General features: G+C 43.1%; 1 protein-coding gene across 2 annotated transcripts in view; it reads left to right on the top strand.

Moving 5' to 3' along the window:
- The window catches only part of MYH10 (myosin heavy chain 10), a 133889-nt gene that overhangs the window by 16959 nt on the left and 95984 nt on the right, over nucleotides 1-20946 (top strand). For both annotated transcript variants that reach the window (XM_082861231.1, XM_082861232.1), the window contains exons 3-4: nucleotides 3717-3873; nucleotides 17287-17314. In XM_082861231.1, coding sequence (XP_082717357.1) covers nucleotides 3717-3873; nucleotides 17287-17314 — 185 coding nt within the window. The remainder of the gene's footprint in view (nucleotides 1-3716; nucleotides 3874-17286; nucleotides 17315-20946) is intronic.

Raw genomic sequence — 20946 nt, 5'->3', positions numbered from 1 at the left:
AAAGGATAGCAACATTTCCCAATACTGGATAGGAGATGGGCATTCCCGGCAGAGTGGTCGGCATATGGAGAAGCCTGGAGGCATAAAGCAGCACAGACTGTTGGGAAAATTTCAAGGTTGTTTTGGTGCTAGTTTTTTTTTTTTTTACATCTTTACTGGAGTATAATTGCTTTACAATGGTGTGTTAGTTTCTGCTTTATAACAAAGTGAATCAGTTATACATATACATATGTTCCCGTATCTCTTCCCTCTTGCATCTCCCTCCCTCCCACCCTCCCTATCCCACCCCTCTAGGTGGTCGCAAAGGTGCTAGTATTTTTGTATAATAACTGTTACTTGGTGTCTTAAAGCCTTTGCAAACTTCTTCAAGGCTTTGCAGTTCTTCAAAATGTTCTCATGGCTTTAGGATTCCAGTGTTTCCAACTGTTCAGTAGGCACTCATTCTCCTGGGCTCCCTTATTGTAATGAATCTCCTTTTAACGTGCCACAATCTCAATATGTTAAAAGGGGATTTAGTATCTCTCCCCACAAATCAAATGATTTTTCCCGTCCACTTGTTACTTTTCCATCTCTAAAGCTTGACAACCTTGGAGTCATCTTTACCTTGAGGCTTGAATGGTTTTCTCTCTTCAGAGTCCTGACTGCTGTTGAATCTCCAGCCCGCTTTCTTCATGACTCATCCCAGCTCCGTTTTTGTCTCGTTTTTCTCTCCTGTAGGCCTGTTACTGTGCCTGGAGAGGTCTCTACCTCCTGCTTCCCACCTCTTGCCCCTTCAGTCTCTTCTCCATATGGCTGCCAGGTTTATGCGGTTTCAGGAATGCCTCTTTCCTTCCATCACTCTTCTCTCCAGGACCTCTGATACCTGATCCCCTAGAGTGGACAAAATCTGCCTGTCTGGGCTCTTTTCTCTCACCTTCCACAGAGCAAACTGTTGTCAGCTAGACTGCGCTTCACTCTGCCGTGGATATACCCGGCCACCAAGTTTTACATTCTTACTATTTTATTTTTTTAAATTTTTAAATATTTATTGATGTGGCTGTTCCGGGTCTTAGTTGCGGCACGCAGGACCTTTGTTGCGGCACGCGGGCTCTAGTTCCCCGACCAGGGATCGAACCTGGGCCGCCTGCATTGGGAGCACTTAACCACTGGAGCATCAGGGAAGCCCCACGTTCGTACTATTTTAATAGGAATTCCTTTATCCGTCCTTTTAACCTACTAGTCGTTAAAAAGAACATCAGGGACCCTCTAGGTCTGGACTTAGTACCTAGTTGTACGGTTTCCGACAAGATGGCCATGACCTTTAGTGGGGTTTGTCGTGTGTTCCGCTCCAGAGTTTCTCTGTTTAAAAGGCTTGTTCATCTTTCTTTTTTTTGTATCACTCTCTTTTTAGTGCCTTATATTATGTCTTGTTTGCTTAGTGTATCTTTATTGTCCTCATCCCCTAGAGCGTATAAGAAGGTGCTTAGTATCTTCCGCATGTATTCAAATGCTTAATAATGACGTTTACTTTGAACTTAAGGCCTCCAGAGAAATTAACAACACATCGCCCTCCTTCCGTGTGACTTGGGGAGGACAAATGTGGTACAGTACTGGTTTCAGCGCAGGAGCCCAACATTTGAGCTAATTTTCAAGATAGAAGCTTAGCTTTTTAAGCACTTCAGTTTACTATTTCCACTTAAACCTCTATTACTGCTTCTCTTTGGCAAGCATAGGATACTGATGATTATTCAACCTTGTTTTCTTTGTGAGATTTACCCATCTCTGTAATCTTCGTCCTCAGAAAAGTCCCCAACACATGATAGACACACACGTTGGAATGATTTCTGATTGCAAATGTCCTCATTAGGATCTGTTACCATGCCGTACATGCTACGGGATGTTAGACGGAATTGGCGTATTTTGAATTCCTTGGAGGTTCTGGGGTTCTTTGTTTTGTTTTGTTTTTGTTTTGGCAGTCTGTAATTATTTTCCTCTTACAAAAGAGTGACATGCAGAATTTGTAGCTTCACGATCGACTCTTATCTCATTTTTGAAGGAAAAAGTGGAAGTTGTATATATAACAATTCATTGAGATGTGTAGTTATGATTTGTCAAATTTCCTGTGTATAAATTAAACTCAATAAAAAATTAAAATGTTGAGATTGCCTCTCCTTAGTTTTCTCGCCCTTAATAAAATCTCTGTTTTTATTGTCTCTCGTTGCCTTTTTGTCCTGTGGGTGGCAGAGAGAGGCTGGCCTAGTTAGACTAGAGACTAGGTAGAAGGTGCCAGGCTGCCGGGTGGGTGGCCTGAGAGCCAGCCCGGGTTCTTGGAGGTCTGATGCCGGACGCGAGAAAGCCAACGGCTTCAGGCCCAGCGGTCACCCAGGGAGGGGCAAGTAACTACTGTGGCCTCAGGCAAACAGTAATCAGTTTAGGAATCAGGCAAACAGCCCAAATCAGTGAGCTCAGGGCAGGGCCCTTGCTTGCCTTTGTCTTATTCCCAAGCGCCAATCTAGGTAGGAAGTGCATTCCACATCCGAGCCGCGGTTGGGAGGGAAGCAAAGATAAAGGAGAACAGCTGCTGAGGTGGTTCTGATCACTTAAACTTTTTTTTTTGGCCGCCTTTCTCCTTTCAGCATCATTCACTGCAACGTTCAGCATAGAGTGGGCTCGACAGTGCCTCCTGGTGGCCACTGCCAGGACTTTCAGCCTTTCTGAACACAGCTTGTAGGTTAGAAGCCCGTCGGTACTGCCTGGGGGGGGAGCTGAGCACCACTGGTCCTCGGCCTTTTCTAAGGTCCTCTTGCCTTTAGATTTAGAATCACCCGAAGTAAAGGGTCTGCTTCCCGGTGCAGCAGAGGTGCCTTCAGCCGCACCAGGACTGGAGCATCTAGCAGCAATCCTAACCGCTCTTGATCTTCCATAATTCCCAGAGTCAGTTCTCAGAAATCATTCCATGTGAATTAAAAAAACCCCAAAGGCAAAAGTGCTCCTAGTATTAATTCTGAGTAATGATTACCCTACTGATGAGGAAGGTTTTTATCTCCTAGACTAGAGGCTCTTCAAATTTTTTGAGGGCCCCCCAAGAGCTTTTGTTTATATTTCATGATATTTACTGTGTTTAGAAAGTAAAACACAGATTTTAAATATTTATCAACTCATTTAAAACTAAACCTATAACAAGTTGACATAAATTATTTTTATGAAAAAAACCCCTATATTTTCCAAAGCAAAAAAAAATTAGAAGAGTAAAAATGTTTTACACGTAAAAAAAAACTCTTTAATAATAACCTTTCCAGATAATTGTGGATATTCTCCTTTGATACTGTACCCAAACTTGGCCACCGGTATTTCCTTAAAGATGAGTTGCAATGTGGAATCTGAAACTACCTTAATGAACGTTTCATACCTCGTACACTCATGAGAGAATGAGTGTGAAAAAGCAGATGACATGTTGTTTGAATAATGACCCGTGGCTTCATGCAGCCATGAAGCATATATTATTATTTCCATTTGACAGGTGAGGGAATTGAATCTAGGAAGTAACACTTAATAGGCTCTCTGTAGGAGAACTGCTTGTGGTTTGGAATTGCCCATTATGGGTGAGATTTAATTTTAGGGATAGATTAATTGTGCAAATGATAAAGGTCCCCTGTTCAAATTTGTCTCCTGATTGGATCCTGTGGATATATGCAGTTTTTTTTTTTAACACTGTATTTTATTTTTATCTATTCTAGACATACTCTGGACTCTTCTGTGTAGTCATAAATCCTTACAAGAATCTTCCCATTTACTCTGAGAATATTATTGAAATGTACAGAGGGAAGAAACGTCACGAGATGCCTCCACACATCTATGCCATATCTGAATCTGCTTACAGATGCATGCTTCAAGGTAACTGGAAATGTTAGAATGCTACTCAGAATTTCTTAAATATAATTTGTTTTTTCTTAGAATGCCTCAATATTTTCTACAGAGGGCTTTACTTTTTTTTTTTTTAAGATTAAAAAGAAAAGTGATAGATGTTTATTGTAGAAAAATTATGAATTCTTAAGATTAGACTAGGCAATATGACCATCTTCTATAGGCATCCGGTAAGTATGCTTGGGGCTTCGTAAATACTCCATGTTAATTTTTCTGTTAAGAAGCATCTAGTTTTTATATATATCTGATCTCTCCACCACAAGCCAGTATAATCAAAGCTCTACTGCATTCGTTTTTAAAACCAACAAGAAGAATAATAGAAAAGGTGGATGCATCATTGGGGAAAGAAAGATTATAAAATATTTTTTATTTAAAGGCATGAAAAAGGACCCAACAGAAGTTAAACAGCATGTGTGGAGTTGGTGGATTTTGATTGTTTCCTTTTTGGGTTTTGAATGAAATATAAATTTGAAGAGTCCTTAATTGGAATTATGGCTTCAGACGCAATGATTTATGGAGGAATTTTTTTTGAAAACTAGGACGGAGCAGTTTTGAATGCATTTAACATTATTGAGTAACAAGACTGCATTTATTTTCTTTTTCCTTTTAAATTTTTTTAAATTTCAATTTTCTTGAAGTATAGTTTGATTTACAATGTTGTGTTAATTTCCGGTGTACAACAAAGTGATTCAGTTATATACATATACATGTTCTTTTTTTTTTTTTCTTTTTTTTTCTTTTGGTCACGCCACATGGCCTGTGAAATCTCAGTTCCCTGACCCGGGATTGAACCTGGGCCCCGGCAGTGACCCCGGTGGCCCCTAACTACTAGACCACCAGGGAACTCCCTTATATATTCTTTTTCCTTCTTTTCCATTATGGTTTATCACAGGATATTGAATATAGCTCTCTGTGTTATACAGACTGCATTTAAACGTGGGACTTCCTAGCGCTATGTGAAATCTTCTATAGTAACTCTCCCTCTCCCTCCTTTTATTTTTTTAAAAATGAATTCTGTAAAGTAAAATAAAATCTATGAGGTCTTCAGGAAGCAGAGTACGCTGCATCCACCTGTCATCAAATCTCAGGTCCTGGAAAGGCTGCCTGGGTGCTGGGTCTAAAGGGTAGTGTGAGGGAGTTAATACCCATTTCCTACTCAGGTATCATCTGGATTCTTCTTATATACCAGGTCCTCGGAGGCAAACAGGAAGTGCTTTAGGACTAGAATAGTGGCATCGATGGGTAAGAAGACGTTCAGAGTCCAAAATGAGCTTAGGCTTAAAAAAGATTCAATTTAATAACCCTTTCTTAGGTTCAGAGCCAAGAATGTTAAGAAATGGCCGTGACTGTGATAAACTGCAGTCAGGTGACGGAGAAGGAAAATCATCAGGCTTTTGTTTTGTGTCTCATTCTGTGTCTCCATTAAGAAGAATGATCTTTACATGCAGAAAAGTATTTGTATGAATGAGCACACTGCCTTATATGGGAGAAGAAATTGGCCAAAGTACACTCCTCCTCTGATTGGATCCATATTGTCTCTTCTAAACAAATACATTCTCACAGCTGAGACTATCGAACCCCTGTTCTTTGAAGTATTACATAGAACAGGAGTTTCCAGAAGGCGGGGATGGTCTCACATTATATAATTCTATTTTTTAAAAAGAGGAAGAGGCTCCCCTTTATATTAAGATCAAGAGCTCCCACTCTTGGTCTATACCTGCCAAGAAACATTCTAGAATCTACTGTTAATAGTCTAGAAACAGCATGAAAATATTCCTCACATTACTTTACACTGAGTAGGAAGGGAAATATAGTAGACAGTGTTATCAGAGAATTAGGACTTCTCCATGGCGTTCCATGGCCCCTGTGATCTCCTCGTGGTTGGATGCTGCAAAGTTGTGCCTGAGATGCTGGTTAATGATAGAGGTTGGCCAGGCGTCAGGGTGTGCACCAAGGGGTTTGTGCCCTTTCCAACATTCTAATCAACATACTTGAAGACATAGGATGCATGCCTGTAAAATTTATAGATGACATGAAACTGGGAGGAAAAAGAAATACGTTTGATGAAAAGAAACAGTTTTTAAAAGCTCTTGACAGGTTGAATGGTGAATTGACTCTAGTTAAGAGGGATAAATGTTAATGCCCCACTACTGGGTTTCCAAACCAACTATATGAATACAGAATGAGGAAGATGTGGCTTACCAGTCTATGGTATTATTAATATCATCACTAATGCTAGAATGAACCTGTATTGAATATTATTATGTGCCAGGCACTGGGCTAAATGCTTTATGTGTATTATTTAATCCACAACAATGCTATAAAGTAAATAGAATTACTGTCCCTATTTTGCTGAGGCACAAAAAGTTAAATAACTTGACCAAGAAAATGTAAATAGTAAGAGGTATATGAACGAGGATTCAAAACCAAGGCAACGTGACACATTCTTATCCACAATCAAACTGCCACGTGAACGTTAAAAGAATTAGTTGATAGTTTTGATTATGTAATAATTTAAAACAGACAATAAAAAACAAAAAAAAAAACCCCACTCTAACCAGTTCTGCTGTATTTTGTTCTATAAGTAGGGGGCTACCTGCTGATATAGGGTACAACACAGTCGGGTGGGACGTCTGCTAGAGCAGTCAGACAACAGTCAACAACAGCAACTGCTCATGAAGCTCAGACCAGCTACCAATGCTTATCCATCTAGGTTTTCAATTACAGTCGTGAGCAAATAGCTAAACGTCAGTGGGCCTGCGAAGAGGACCTGTAGCTCGACGGGACCATGTGGAGGATTCAGAGCAGATGGTCCTACTGAACAGAGTTTGGTTCTTTAACACAAAAAACAGAAGAGAGCTTACTTTTTCCCCTTAACTTTAGATTCTAGGGGATATTGCGTCAATAAAATGCAGGGGGACTTCCCCGGTGGTCCAGTGGTTAAGACTCCGTGCTCCCAGTGCAGGGGGCATGGGTTCGATCCCTGGTTAGGGAATGAAGATCACAACGTGCCGCGTGGCACCGGCCCCCCCCCCCCCCCCCCAAAAAGCAACCAGTGGGACTTTGGAAAAAAAAGATGCAGAGTGTGCCTGGCACATAATAGTTGTTCAAGAAATATTCATTGACTGCATGCGTGAAAGTAGAGTTCTTGGACATACACTTGCTTGCAAAAGTCACCAACTCTGAAAGCATGGGATAGCAGAATTGACATAATTGGACTAAAGCAATGAATTGGAAGACCGACTCAAGGAGTTCTTCCAGAATACACAGCAAAAAGAAACTGATGGAAATTATGGCAGAAAGAGCAGGAAACGTGGTATAGACTCTCCATATCTGTAGACGTGGTATAGACTCTCAGGGGCCATGAGAGAAGTGATATTTTTGAAAAAGTTCACCAGAGCTGAAGAAGGACTTGAGTCTTGAAGCTGAGAGGGTCCCCTAGTGCCAGGCAGGAACCTTGAAAGGAGACACAGGCCTGGTCTAACGCAGCGTGGTGTGGATAGGGCGACATCAGGTGATCTCGGTGGAGAGGGCGTCAGTGGGCTCAGACTTCTCATTCGCAGTCCTGCGTGTTAGAAACTGAACGCAGCACACTGAGACCTGTGCCCGGTAGGTAATCACGCGAGGGGCCCTAAGGCCATTACTATTCCAGGCTCCCCCAGCACCCCGTGTGCGCCTCGTCCTCTGCCCCTCCCCGTGGCCGTCCACCCCAGCCAGCTTCCACTCAGTAGCAGCCAACACTGCCACCCACCTTCTGTTGACCTAGACGGATGTAAAGGCAAATTTTGCTGTTAACAGTAGTTGCGGGGCGGGGGTGCCCATGCGTATCTAAGACCTGAGATTCTGCCTTCTTCCTGGAGTCTTAGAAGGAAATCCACATCTCCGTGTTCTTTTGTTTCCCGGTCACATCTTCGTTTTCCGTAATGCTCTCTTTTCATTTCTGCCTCAGGTAACTCCCACTCTGTGATGTGCAAACTTCCCTATGTGTTCAATGTCTTCGTCAAGTGTTTTCTTTTCCTCCGGGCTTTAACTGAAACTTGGCTTTCCCCTGAGTATGGGCCCTCCACTCCGATCCTATGCGCTAGGAGATGGGGTCAGTGTCCTTACTCGCAGTGCATCTGCTGGACTATTAACAAATACTCTTCACCCCTTGAAAACACTGCCCCTCCTCTGCCTGCCCCTCATCGCTTATAGCAGCTTTCTTCTGGGTCCCCCTCCTCCCTCCTCCTCCCCTCCCTCCTTAGTGCGTCTGTCTGGCCCCCAACACGTCTGTCGTTTCCTCCCTGCCTCAAGCCCTGCCATAACCCTGTGTTACTTCCTAGTTTTTCGTGAACAGCCAGCCCCCAGTCTCTTAATCTCCTCTTAACCTTCTTCCCTTCTGACTTACGCTGCTGACACCCTAGACTGTGCCACCTTCTGAAATGATCTTATTTTTCAAATATTTCAGAAATTCTATTGCAAAATCCTTCCGTCCTGGCAGTGCAGTCAGCAAGTCTCCTGACCATGTTCTTTGACTCCGTTTAGATCTTGGGTCCAAACGCTGTTCTCCTTTTCCCCTGTGGATTCTCAGAACTGCCTTGACTTTCTTCCTTGCGTAGTTTGCATTTTGTAGTCTGTCATTTCAGCGTCTTCTGTCAGTATCCTACGCCCCCTGTCCCTTTGTTCTTTTGTTACACTTATTTGGCAAAATTCTCACCCTAAGTCAATCAAGACATTTGTCTTTTTTTAAGGCTCTTCCTTGGGTTGCTGATGCCTCTGGAGTCTTCTGTTCATACAGCTGAACAGATCAATACTCCTGTTAATTTCGTGATCATGAGCCCAGACTTCACGCAGAACACTGCTTCCCTGATTGTCTATTAAGATTATAACCTCACTCTCCCTAATGATTGTCTCAAGCCCCTGCCCACTTCAGCTCCCTAGGTCCCTGCGTCCCCTTCTCCTCCCCAGCTGGTGGCTTCTTCCCCTGATCCGTGGAGAAATTAGAAGCCACCAGAGAGGAGCTACCGCAGCTTCCTGAGCCAGATTTACAAACCGTCCTGTCCTGCGCCCACTCCTGTGAAGGCCGTCTTCCCAGCTCCTTCACCTCTGATGCCCATCCCATCTCTCCTAGGAATCCGTCTCAGGAAGCTCACAGTGTTGACTGTCTTCTGCTTCCCTTTTTAGAGGCTCCTAATGTTAGCATTAAATGTGCTGAAGTTTTCCCCGTTACTTTAAAAAGGAAAATTCTCTCTTCCATCCTCTCCTTCCCTTCACAGCCATGTTTCTTGAAAGCATCTGCCGGTTGGTGGGTAGATATGGTTGGTGGTAGGAACTTGTGAAAGCGCTCCTGTTTTCTCAGGGAAAGGTGAAGCAGGGTCCCAGCTGAGAGTGAGGCGGAGGGAGCAGAGATGGGAGATTTAAGAGAGGAACAGTGTGACATAATTCTCTAGAAGACTCAGATAATACTTCCATTTATACCGTTGACATTGTGTCACATACTTAAAACAACAGTTATTGGAAGTACAGGGGAAATGTGACCCACAATTATAGAGGGAGCTTTAATGTGTTTCTCTCAGAATTTGAGATAAGTAGGGAAAAGAAAGAGTATAAAGAATGTGATCAACACTGTTTAGCAAGCTTGAATTGGAAAATGTATGTACAGTACTACTGCCCATCGAGCAGAAAACATTTACAACCTTGGCTTGTAATTTTGATGCTAAGTCACCAATAGAAATCTCAGATCAGGCCACATTCTCTGACCACAGTGCAGTAAGACAAGGTATTAACAGATTTCCACTTGGGTTTGTTTTGTAGGAGTTTTGTTTAATGAGTTCTTCTTACTGTTTTTGCTGTTAGCCATTCATCTATATGGCTTTTTGGTAAAAGAAGAAATCAAAACTGCTATTACAGATTCTTGAGAAGTTAACCACAACAAAATATCACATGTAAAAAATTGATGGCTTAAGGCAAAAACTGCTTTAAGAAAGAATTCATAGGTATAATTTTTTTTTTTTTTTTTTTTTTTTTCCCAGTACGCGGGCCTCTCACTGCTGTGGCCTCTCCCGTTGCGGAGCACAGGCTCCGGACGCGCAGGCTCAGCGGCCATGGCTCACGGGCCCAGCCGCTCCGCGGCATGTGGGATCTTCCCGGACCGGGGCACGAACCCGCGTCCCCTGCATCGGCAGGCGGACTCTCAACCACTGCGCCACCAGGGAAGCCCCTATAAATATTTTTATTAGTAAACAAAAATTTATATACAAGCCTTTTTACTCACAAGATAGATAAAAGACAACTTTAGATAATTTATTAAGCTGTATTGTCTCATGAGCTTTTCTCTGTGTCATTTCACACACACAAGAGAAGTTCTTTAAAAGTACAGCCTGGATGTTAACTTAAGACTTCTTGTGGTGATCATTTTGCAGTATATACAAATATCGAATCATTGTGTTGTACACCTGAAACTAATATAACGTTACATGTCAGTTATACCTCAATTTTTTTAAAAGTACAGCATGAAATGAACCTAAACAAGAGGAAAAACATAAAGTTGTTAAGTAAAACTTGAACTGGTTCCACAAAAAGACCGTACAAAAGACAAGCAATTTGGCAAGTGTGACTAAGAGAGAACCACCAGAAAGAATAAAGGTTTTATAACACTATAAACAGAGACAAAATGGACTCAAGATAAGGTGGAAAACTTAGAACAATGCCAGTGGGAGGAATGGCAAAGGTGGTCGGAGGTTGTGCCTTTATGCCTCAAAGGCACAAGGCCCAGATCATTTTAGCGGTGAAGTCTATCAAACCTCAAGGACTAGATAATTCCTGTGTTATTATCTAAATGGTTTTAGACCATTAAACAATGCGGAAGAGTCTGGATAACATCAAGATCAGACATTGTCAGAGAACTGTGAATGCTTAAATTACTTTTTACTTTTTGTTAAAAAGTAATACGTGAAGATAGTTGAAACAAGCAAACACACCGTACAAGCAAGGCTCACATTATTGAAAAAGAAACAAGAGATACTTGTCCTACCCCTGCCCATTCTGGATTTCCTCTTTAGAGGAAACCATATTTTAATCTGTTTCTTGTATATGTATATATTTCTAAGTAACAGGCTTGTGATATTCTTTCTTTCTTTTTTTTTTTAACTTCCAGTGTTTTCTATAGACTTCCTATTATGACAGAAGAGTTTTTAACTGCCCGCCCCCATCTTCCTGATAGGAGTCAAATTAGTATTCAGCATTTAAACTATTTCTCCTATGATCACATTTCCTTTATTACACAATTTGCTGTTTTCCCTGGGGTTAGTAATTTTCCTATTTGGGGGGAACAGAGTAGTTCTGCAATTGCTACATTGATTTGACAGAACTACAAGTCTTCTTTCAATACGTAGACATGTATCCCATAATTTATCAGTGTCTTTCCTCCCTTGGAGGCATACCTCTGGGGACCCTTTATCCTCCAGTCTGTACTTAGCGGTCTTCAGACTTGCCTTTGCCTGCGCTCTGGAAATTCCTTGCTTCTTTCTGTGGACTGCTGGATCAAAGGGTATGTGTGTTTTAAGGGTATGTGTGTTGTGTGTGTGTGTGTGTTTTATTTTTGGCCTCGCCTTGCGGCATGCGGGAGCTTAGTTCCCCGACCAGGAATCAAACCCGTGCCCCCTGCAGTGGAAGCACGGGGTCCTAACCACTGGACCACCAGGGAAGTCCTCCTTGCTTCTTTCCGTGGTTGTATTTCTTAATTTATGGATCCCATGCGCTGTTGTTTTGGATGCAGAATAACCTCCAGTAGCTTCCTGAGAAACAATGGAAGTAACCAGTTGTTCTACGAATAAGTAATTCCTTAAAAGGATGGCTCATTTATGTAGTGGGATCCTGAGCAGCAGTCTTGAAATGATGTCTGACACACCAAGGGATGTCCTAGTAGAATAAGCACATATACTACCCCTCTCTTGTTTTAAGAATAAGTCTTTTGAGACTAGGATTGATATACATCAAAATGTGAACCTTTAAAATGTAGGTTAAAGGATTCTTTTTGAAAAATGTTGAAACTGGATACAAGTTTCTTACATTAGGAGAAAGAAAAGCAAGGAAAACAAACCATCGTTTAAAAGGAACCTCAAGGAAGGCTTCCAAAGGTCAGAAAACAGGTTAACACCAAATACAGCGGCAAATATAAATACTTTTAACCCCCTGTAAATAACAGAGCCTAATATAATCATATGCCCCTTACAAGAGAGACATCTCAAAGTGGAAAAAGAATAGCAGTGCGGTGATGGGCATTTCCTCGGCCAAATGGGTACAAAAAGGGAGCACCAATTAAAGTCATCTCAAGTCTAAAGTAGACGTCACAGCAGAAACAGGGACAAAGGGCATTATTTTCTGCCAGGAAAAGGAATGTTTTATAATGAATTACAGTTGCCTTGAATCTATGTATTGAATCTTATAATGTGGGAATACAGACAGTGGGAGACAGTAACACTCCTTACCCTGAGAGGCTGTCAAATGTAGGAAAACCCTTCCAGTGATTGTGTTACAGAGAACTGTTATCTCATTGAAGATACAGGAAAATAAATAAAGACAATATCATAGTGATAAGTGCTATGAAGAAAACTAAGAGGGTACAGGCATCAGAGTGAAGGGTTAGTGAGGGGATGAAACAGGGATTTCACTGGGTGATAAGTTTAAAAATGTACTTATTCTTTAGCCAGAAATATATATGGTAGCAGTAAACAAAAATAGGCAGAACCTGAATAAGAAATTGCAGAACTTTTTTAAAGTCTTAAAGGTAGAGGCACAGCATGTTGCTGGATGGGAAAACTAATATATACAATTTTAGTAGGCATCATTTGCATACAGTAATATTCAGCCTTTTTAGGGCATAGTTTTTTGACTTTTGACAAATGCATATAGTTGTGTAACGACAATCAAGGTATAGAACAGTTCTATCTTCCCCCCAACTTTCTACACTCTCCTTAGGGTAATTCCCTCCCCTCTAGTCCATGGCAACCACTGATTTTTTTTTCCTTTGTCACTATAGTTTTGCCTTTTCCAGAACATCATGTAATCGTACACAAGTTAGCCTTTTGAGGGTGGCTTCTTTCACTAACATAGTACATTTGAGCGTCATCCACCAATACTTCACTCCTTTTTAGTTCTGAGTAGTATTCCATTGGATGCATGTTCCACAGTTTATTTATTCGCTTACCATTCGAAGGGCATTTAGATGGTTTCCAGTTCTTGGCAGTAAAGACACTAGAAACATTTGTATACAGGTTTTTTGAGTGTAAGTTTTCATTTCACTTGGCTCAATACCTAGGAGTAGGATTGCTCGGTCACGTGGTAGGTGTATGTTTAACTTTATAAGAAATTACCAAACTTTTTCCAAATGGCTGGGCCATTTTTCAACCTTACTAGCAATGGATGGAGAGTTCCAGTTCTGCATCCTGTCAGCGCTTGGTATTGTCAGTTTTTTATTAAACTGTAGTCTCTCTGATAAGTGTGTAGCGATATTTCGTTGTGGTCTTAAATTGCATTTCCCTAGTGACTAATGATATTAAGCATCTTTTGATGTGCTTATGCCACCTGTATGTCTTCTTTGGTGAAGTGTCCAAATCTTTTGACCATTTAAAAAAATTGGATGGTTTGTTTTCTTATTACTCTTTTTTTTTTTCTGCGGTACGCGGGCCCCTCACTGCTGCGGCCCCTCCCGTTGCGGAGCACAGGCTCCGGACGCGCAGGCCCAGTGGCCATGGCTCACGGGCCCAGCCGCTCCACAGCACAAACCTGCGTCCCCCGCATCGGCAGGCGGACTCCCAACCACTGCGCCACCAGGGAAGCCCTTATTACTCATTTTTGAGAATTCTTTGTCCTTTTTAGTTACAAGTCCTTTATCGGGTAAGTGATTTGCAATTTTTTCCCACTCAATCTGTGATCCATCTTGAGTTAATTTTCATGTATGGTGCAAGGTATGGATTGAAGGTCATCGTTCTGCTTGTGGATATCCAGTTGATCTTGGCACCATTCGTTGAGAAGACAATTTTTTTCTCCAGTGAATTGCCTTTTTCAGGATTCTCAGTTCCTTTGATCTGTATGTCTGTCCTTTTGCAGATATCATACTGTCTTGGTTACAATAGCCATATAGTAAATCTTGAAATCAAATAATGTATTTTCCACCATCATTCTTTAAAAATTATTTTCTCTATTCTAGTTGCTTTGTCTTTCAATATAAATTATAAAAATTCGCTTGTCATTTTCTAAAAAAGGTCCCACTCTTCACATTTTGATTGGATTGCATTGCCTCTATAGAACGATTAGAACAGAATTGACAATAGTTTTGAGTCTTCCAATCCATGAACATGGTTTATCTCTATCTATATAGATCTTTAATTTATTTCATCAGTATTTTATAGTCTTTAGTATATAGATCTTGCACATACTTTGTTAGATTTATATCTAAGTATAACATATCCCTTAGTATAACTAAGCATTTCCTGTTTTTAGTAGTGTTAAATGGAACTTTAAAATTTTTAATTTCCAATTGTTCACTATTAATATATAGAAATGTTATTTTTAAAATATATATTGACATATTTTGCAACCTTGGAAAAGTCACTTATTCTGAAAGGTTTTTTGGTAGATTCTTTGGGATTATCTCTATAGACGATTACGTCCTCTACAAATAGAGACATTGTTATTTCCTCCTTTGCAAGTCTCTGCTTTTAATTATTTTTCTTCTTTGTGATGTTGAATAGGTGTGAGAACAGACATCCTTGTCTTATTCCTGGTCTCGGGGACAACATTCAGTTTTTCACCATTAAGGATGATGTTAACTGTCTGTAGGTGTTTTGTAGATGCCCTTTATCAAGTTGTTGAAGTTCCCTTGTATTCCTAGTTTGCTGAGTTTTTTGTTTTTGTTTTTACTCGTGAATGGATGTTGTTTTATTGTATATCTTTTCTACATCTATTTAGGTTATTGTTTCTTCCTGAGTGAACTTTAGTAGTTTATGTCTTTTAAAGAAATTATCCCATTCATCCTAGTTGTCAAATTTTTTGGCAGAAAGTGTTTCCTAATATTTCCTTATTATCCTTTCAGTATTTCTGGGATCTATAGTGGTTTTCCCTTTCTTATTACAGATATTGGTAATTTGTGTCTTATACCTGATCATTTTGTCTAGACATTTATCAGTTTCATCGATCTCAAAGAACCAGCATTTGGTCACTTGTTTTTTGTTTTCTTTTTTTCCTGTTTCCCATTTCATTGATTTCTGTTCCTTATCATTTTTTCTTCTACTTATTTTGTGTTTAATTTGTGCTTTTCTGGTTTTTTAAGGTAGGAGCTGAGGTGACTGATTTGAAACCTTTTTCACTGTTGAAAATATGATTTAATTCAACATGGATTTATTGAGTACCTCCGTATGTGTTTTTTGAAAGGTGCTTTGGAAAATAACTGAGCTATCAAATGAGTCTCTACTCTTTTTAGAAGGCTAGTTGCATTTTTGAACATGAAGTTATTTCCCTTAAATGTCACTATAAGGCTGTGTCTGGTTATATTTATAGGTTTTTAGAGTATAAAGTTCATTGTAAACTATGAAGTGGAGTTCTATAGATGTTGCTCAGACCAGGAGAATTTGGGGTGTGAGGGTTCATGTTTAGAGTGAATAATATGCAAAAACTTGGTAAAATCCTAGTTTTATAGGTGAAGAACCCGAGACCAGCAAGGAATCAATGCCTCATTTATAGATCTGTGGGAAGTTTGTGGTGGGGCTGGAACTAGGACAGAAGATTCCAGTTCCCAGTGTCTTGCCAGTGCCTGGCCTGGCTCCTTGTACTGGGTTCTCTCAGTGGACAGGTGGCTGACTGTTAATTCTGGGAATAAAGAAGCAAGACAGTCTGTGATCTCAGGCAGCACATGCTGGTGGGGCAGGCAGTTGGCAGTATTGTTTGTTAACTCCAGAATACTGTGGTCAAAAGAAGGAAACAGGGAGGAGCCTGAGGAAGAGGGTCTGGGGAGGCTCCTCAGAGGAGATACAGCTGAGCTGAGCACGAAGGGCAGGTGGAGGTAATCCAAGTGGTCATGGATCCGGGAAGGACATGCCAAAGAAAGGAGATGGCGCGTCCCTGGAAAAGTGAACCAATAAAGGGGCAGACATCAACTATGTTGCCCATGGCAGCCAGAAAGAAGGAGAAAACAGTGGTTAGGAGCTATTATTAGGAATTAAATTAGACTCAAGGGGCCAGGCAGTAATATGCTCTTGCTATAACCCAGTTTATACACAGAGTATATGAATGGATTTGTTTCTTTTAATAATATTATATGAAAAGAGTATGACGTAGTGAAGGACCTCTTCATTTCTCTTTGATGGAGGTTATCTACGCCTGAACTACCGTGAGACCTTCATTGGGCACGTGATGGCTTTTCTGATGGAAAAGCAAGCACAGCGTAGGGAGCGACAGAAATGCTCCCTCGTGACCTCGTGACCGCAGTTCCTTTTGAGGCAGTGACAGTCTTGGTCGGGAGTGTTGAGGACACAGGCACTGGAGGCAGACAGGCCTGGGTTCTCACCTGAATCCTTGTCCCCCAGTAGCTATGTGACTGGAGGATTAACTTCCTCAAAGAACATCCTCGTCTGTAAAATAGAGATAATGATGCTCGTAAGTGATTGGAAGTCATACAACCTACACAGGTGGTTTTGTCCTTGGACTACACATGGGTTTGCATTTCACCTTTTCAGTTGAAAAATTGAGCTGAATATGAATACTTAAATCATTCATCACTTTAAAATCATGTTCGATTTTTTTCATCATGCGTCCTTTTGTTATTTTGGGTGTATCTAACATTCTGACTGGAGACAGTGGTTAAACCTCATATAGATGTTTATCCTCCTTCAATCTTCTTTTCCACTCAGCGTTTGATACTTTGTGGGGTTTTTTTCTCCTTTAAGGTCAAATTAATAATGATTCCCCTCTGGTGGTGGGTTTTCTGGAAAGGCAGTGGTTTCCAAACCTGGCCCTGCATCAGAATCACCTGGGGAACCTACTTAAAAAGGGGTTTTCAGTCCCTCCCCCGAAGGTGGAGCTCTGTGGAGTTCATTTTTATACAGCTTCCCAGTTGACTCTGATGGGCAGCCAGGCTGCAGGGTCCAGGTTGATAAGACGGGTACGGTCATCTGAGCCTGCATTGTCATCTACCCCAGAGAGTCTGGCGTTAGAATGATGAACTTGACTGGATTTAGGACTATCTAATATATAATAGGGTTGGGAAGCGTTAACTTGACCTGAGAGCAGCAGAGTTACTAGTATTTTAGAGGCTATCACTGCAACTTTATTATTATATCAAATTTTTTAAAAACCAGGCAAATGGTCACTTTCTTTTTTTTTTGTTTGTTTTGTTTTGTTTTGTAGATCGTGAGGACCAGTCAATTCTTTGCACGTAAGTAAATGTTGAACATTCAGACTTCTTTTCACTTCTGTTGGAAAGTAAAAGCCATTCTTTTTTTGTATGGGGGGAGGGGGAAGGGAGAGCCGTCAAGAGTTGGATGGAAACCTTGCAGTTGTTGTTTTAAGACTACAATATATAAGTTGCCTAAATTTGGTGTTACTCTTTGGTTGTCGAACTGGGCTTTTCACACATTTCATAACGTTAATCTGTGAAACTTACATCTTTAGTTTGTTTGTCCAAGTGTTGACCTCTTGGACATTTGGGGAATTTACCCGTACCACCCAGGAAGCATTAATATCATGCGCCTGTGTGCTGTGTGTGAAGTGCTGGAGAGTCAGGATTGAAGAGAACCCATGGCAGGAAGCGGTCAGATTCAAATGTTAGGAAGGACACGCTGGCTACGGCGGGGACGGGACGAGGCACGGGGAAGCGTGAACACGCGAAGACCAGGTGGGAGGCTGTTGAGTTAGCTCCGCGAGGGATGGAAGTGACTTCAGGTGGAGAGGTGGTCGTGGAGCCAGAGGAAAGTGGGTGGATCTCGGGTGGAGTTTAGTTTAGGAGGCAGGCGCAGCGGGACTCGGTGATTCACACGCCCGAGAAAGGGGAGCTCAGAGAGGCTGGCGTTGTGCCAGATTCAGGATGTAAGGAGTTCGGTGGAGGAACAGGTTCGGGGTGGAAGGCAAGGAGCTTGGTGGAGGACAGACTTTGAGGTGACTGTGGCTCTCCGGAGAGGAGCTGTCACTCGGCCGCTGGCCCCGTGAACGTGGAGTCAGAGCTGTGCCCGGAATGCAGAGCCGGCGGCCTGGGTGACGGCAGCCACGCGGTGAGTGAGGGCACCTCAGAGTGTGGGATCCCCGGGAGGGGCGACCTTCAAGGGTGGGGGAAGGGGGTGAGACGCCCAAGCCGTGGGCCACAGAATGGGTCAGCACGTCAGACGCCCTTGAGATTGAGTGAAATATACAGAACCACGGGCGTGGGATTTAGCGCTAGAGCAGGAGGCTGGCGGTGGTCGACTGAGGTGCACTGGGGGTGGGGAGGGAGGTCAAAGCCAGATGGCAGTTGAGGAATGACGGGGGTGGGGTGTGTGTGTGTGTGTGTGTGTGTGTGTGTGTGTGTGTGTGTGTGTGTGTGAAAAAGTTTAAAAAGGAAACAAAAAGCCAAGTGTAGGCCTGCTACTTCCACAGGACTTGAGAAAGTGAAAATTGCAGCAGTGGATTAGTGGTGAGAAATCGACTTTTGTTGTTTTTGATGGTGTGTTTAACGTGCGAGAGGTTAAATGCTGTAGAGGGAGATAGGGGCAGGGCAGAGAGAGCTGAGGGGTGCGGAGGGCACGGGGTGGGTGTTGGGCCGGGACCTGGGGCCACGCGAGGCCTCTAGAGTGACGGGGAGGCTGGGAGTTGAGAAAGTTCCCATCTCGTGGCTTCTCTCCTTCCCATGAAGAGAAACTTTGGTGTTAATAGGATGGGGGAGGGGAGAAGCAGAAACAGCTGACACTAGTCTCCCTGTTGTGTAAATTTTCTTCCAGCATTGTTTAGCCTCTGAGTTATACGAATCAATATAAATTTATTTATTTTTTAAATTATTTTAATTATTTTTGGCTGCGTTGGGTCTTCGTTGCTGCGCGTGGGCTTTCTCTAGTTGTGGCGAGCCGGGGCTACTCTTCGTTGCGGTGCGCGGGCTTCTCATTGCGGTGGCTTCTCTTGTTGGGGAGCACGGGCTCTAGAGCGCAGGCTCAGTAGTTGTGGAGCACGACCTTAGTTGCTCCGCGACATGTAGGATCTTCCTGGACCAGGGCACGAACCCGTGTCCCCTGCATTGGCAGGCGGATTCTTAACCACTGCCACCAGGGAAGCCCCTGAATTAGCTTTTCTTAAACCACAAACCACCCTGACACTTAATGACTTGAAGCAGTTTTCCTAGCCGTTGGATTGGGCTCAGCTGGGCCTTTGTGCTGAGCGGCGCCAGGCTGAGCTGTCTCACCTGGGACGGGGGGTGGGGAAGGGGGGAGTTGCTGGCTGGCTGGCTGGGGTGCCTTGGTTGTAGGTCCTTTAATTCTCCAGCAGGCCAGCCCTGGTTTTAACATGGTGACAGGTGCCAAGAGCAGCAGGAGAGTGAGCTCCAGTGCATAAGGGCTGTGCACACTTGCTGCCGCCCCATTCCCAAGCCAGATGTGTGGCCAAGGCCAAGGTCAGTGTGTGAAACGCTAGCCAAGGGGGTAGGTACAGCAGGATGTGAAACAGTTGGGGCTGTTGCTGTGGACCGTCCACCACAAGGGTGTTGGAATGGAACCAGATTCAATCCAACCAAAGCTGGGACGGTTTTTGTAAGTGGGTGCAGATGGGGGTGGGTCACTGAAATGAGAGAACTGAGGACATTGGCCAGAGAAACTGTCACGATGGACCCTGCCTGGGATATGGGCAAACGAGGGGGGATTGATAGGGAGGAAGGAGTTGGGTCAGAGAACTAGAGGACAGGTCCCCCTGGGGACACCGGGGCAGAAGGAGCAGGGAGAGTGGGTGGTGTGGCCGCAGGTGATAAGCTGGGAGCACCTCAGTGTGGCCACAGGAGTGGGCAGCTGAAGCAGAGCGGGAGTGGGAGGTCATCGGGGGTGAAGGTCATCGGGGTTGAAGGTATCAAGGGGCCTGAGTTGGGGGTGTGTCACTCACATGAGAGGAGAGGCTTGACCACACACACACACACACACACACACACACACACGAGTGATAGTGTGAGGATGGTGGCCTCCAGTAAACCCTTCAAAAAGCTAAACTATTTCACTTAGAGGAATGTCCTTTATTCTAAGATAAGACCCTTTCCTTTTTTTTTTTTTTTGGAATAAAAAGTGCTTTCTTTTTTGAAATGGGAATGGAGGTTTTTGTTTGTTTTTAATGATCTTACTAGACAAAAATCCAAGTGTCAGAACAACCGTTATGGCTGTACGTGACCTCAGAGAGGCGGGGGCGAGGGGTAGAGGCTTTATAACAAGAGGGTCTGGAAGCGACATGAGGGAGAGTGAGAAGGGTGCCCCTGGCTTCCTTCCTGGTCGTGTGCAGGTGTGTGATGTGGAGCGAGGCCAGCGGAGGAGGGAGTGTTCCGTGAGGACACTGAGAACATGGGTGACTTTGCACACTGCGGAATGAGGGGCCCAGAGAGTACAGAGGAAAAGAGGGGGGCGGGAGTAGGAAATAATGGGGTTTGGGATCAGGAGAAAGAAAACACAACATGAGAGCAGAGGAAGGACATTTGAGGCAGTGAGCAAGGCTGGCGGGGGTGTGAGTCTCAAGGCTCCCGTGCAGAGCTCATCTCTGGGCCCTGGTGCATTGGGGAAGGGGTGTGGGGGGGGGACCTGGGCCTTTGGGAGGCAGCAGCCTTCGCTGGTCCTTACTGGCTTCTAGGGGATTTCTAGCTCAGGTGGGCAGCCAGGCAGCCAGGTGAGTTTCTAGACCCTCATCCTTGTCACAATCCCTCGGGACTTCTTAAAGAATCAGTGAACCTTCAGGCATAGGGGACAGCGGGTGAGAAATGGTGTCAGGCAATTCCACGTAATTTGGTCTTACGTGGAGCACAGGGTGTGAAGTAGGGAATAAATGCTAGTTTAAACTCAACATGCCTAAAAATTAACC

Source organism: Leucopleurus acutus (assembly GCF_964270905.1).
Source record: "Leucopleurus acutus genome assembly, chromosome: 19".
Lineage (NCBI taxonomy): Eukaryota > Metazoa > Chordata > Mammalia > Artiodactyla > Delphinidae > Leucopleurus > Leucopleurus acutus.
Note: the sequence above shows the minus strand (reverse complement) of the source record. Positions and strands in the feature narration are given on the sequence as shown.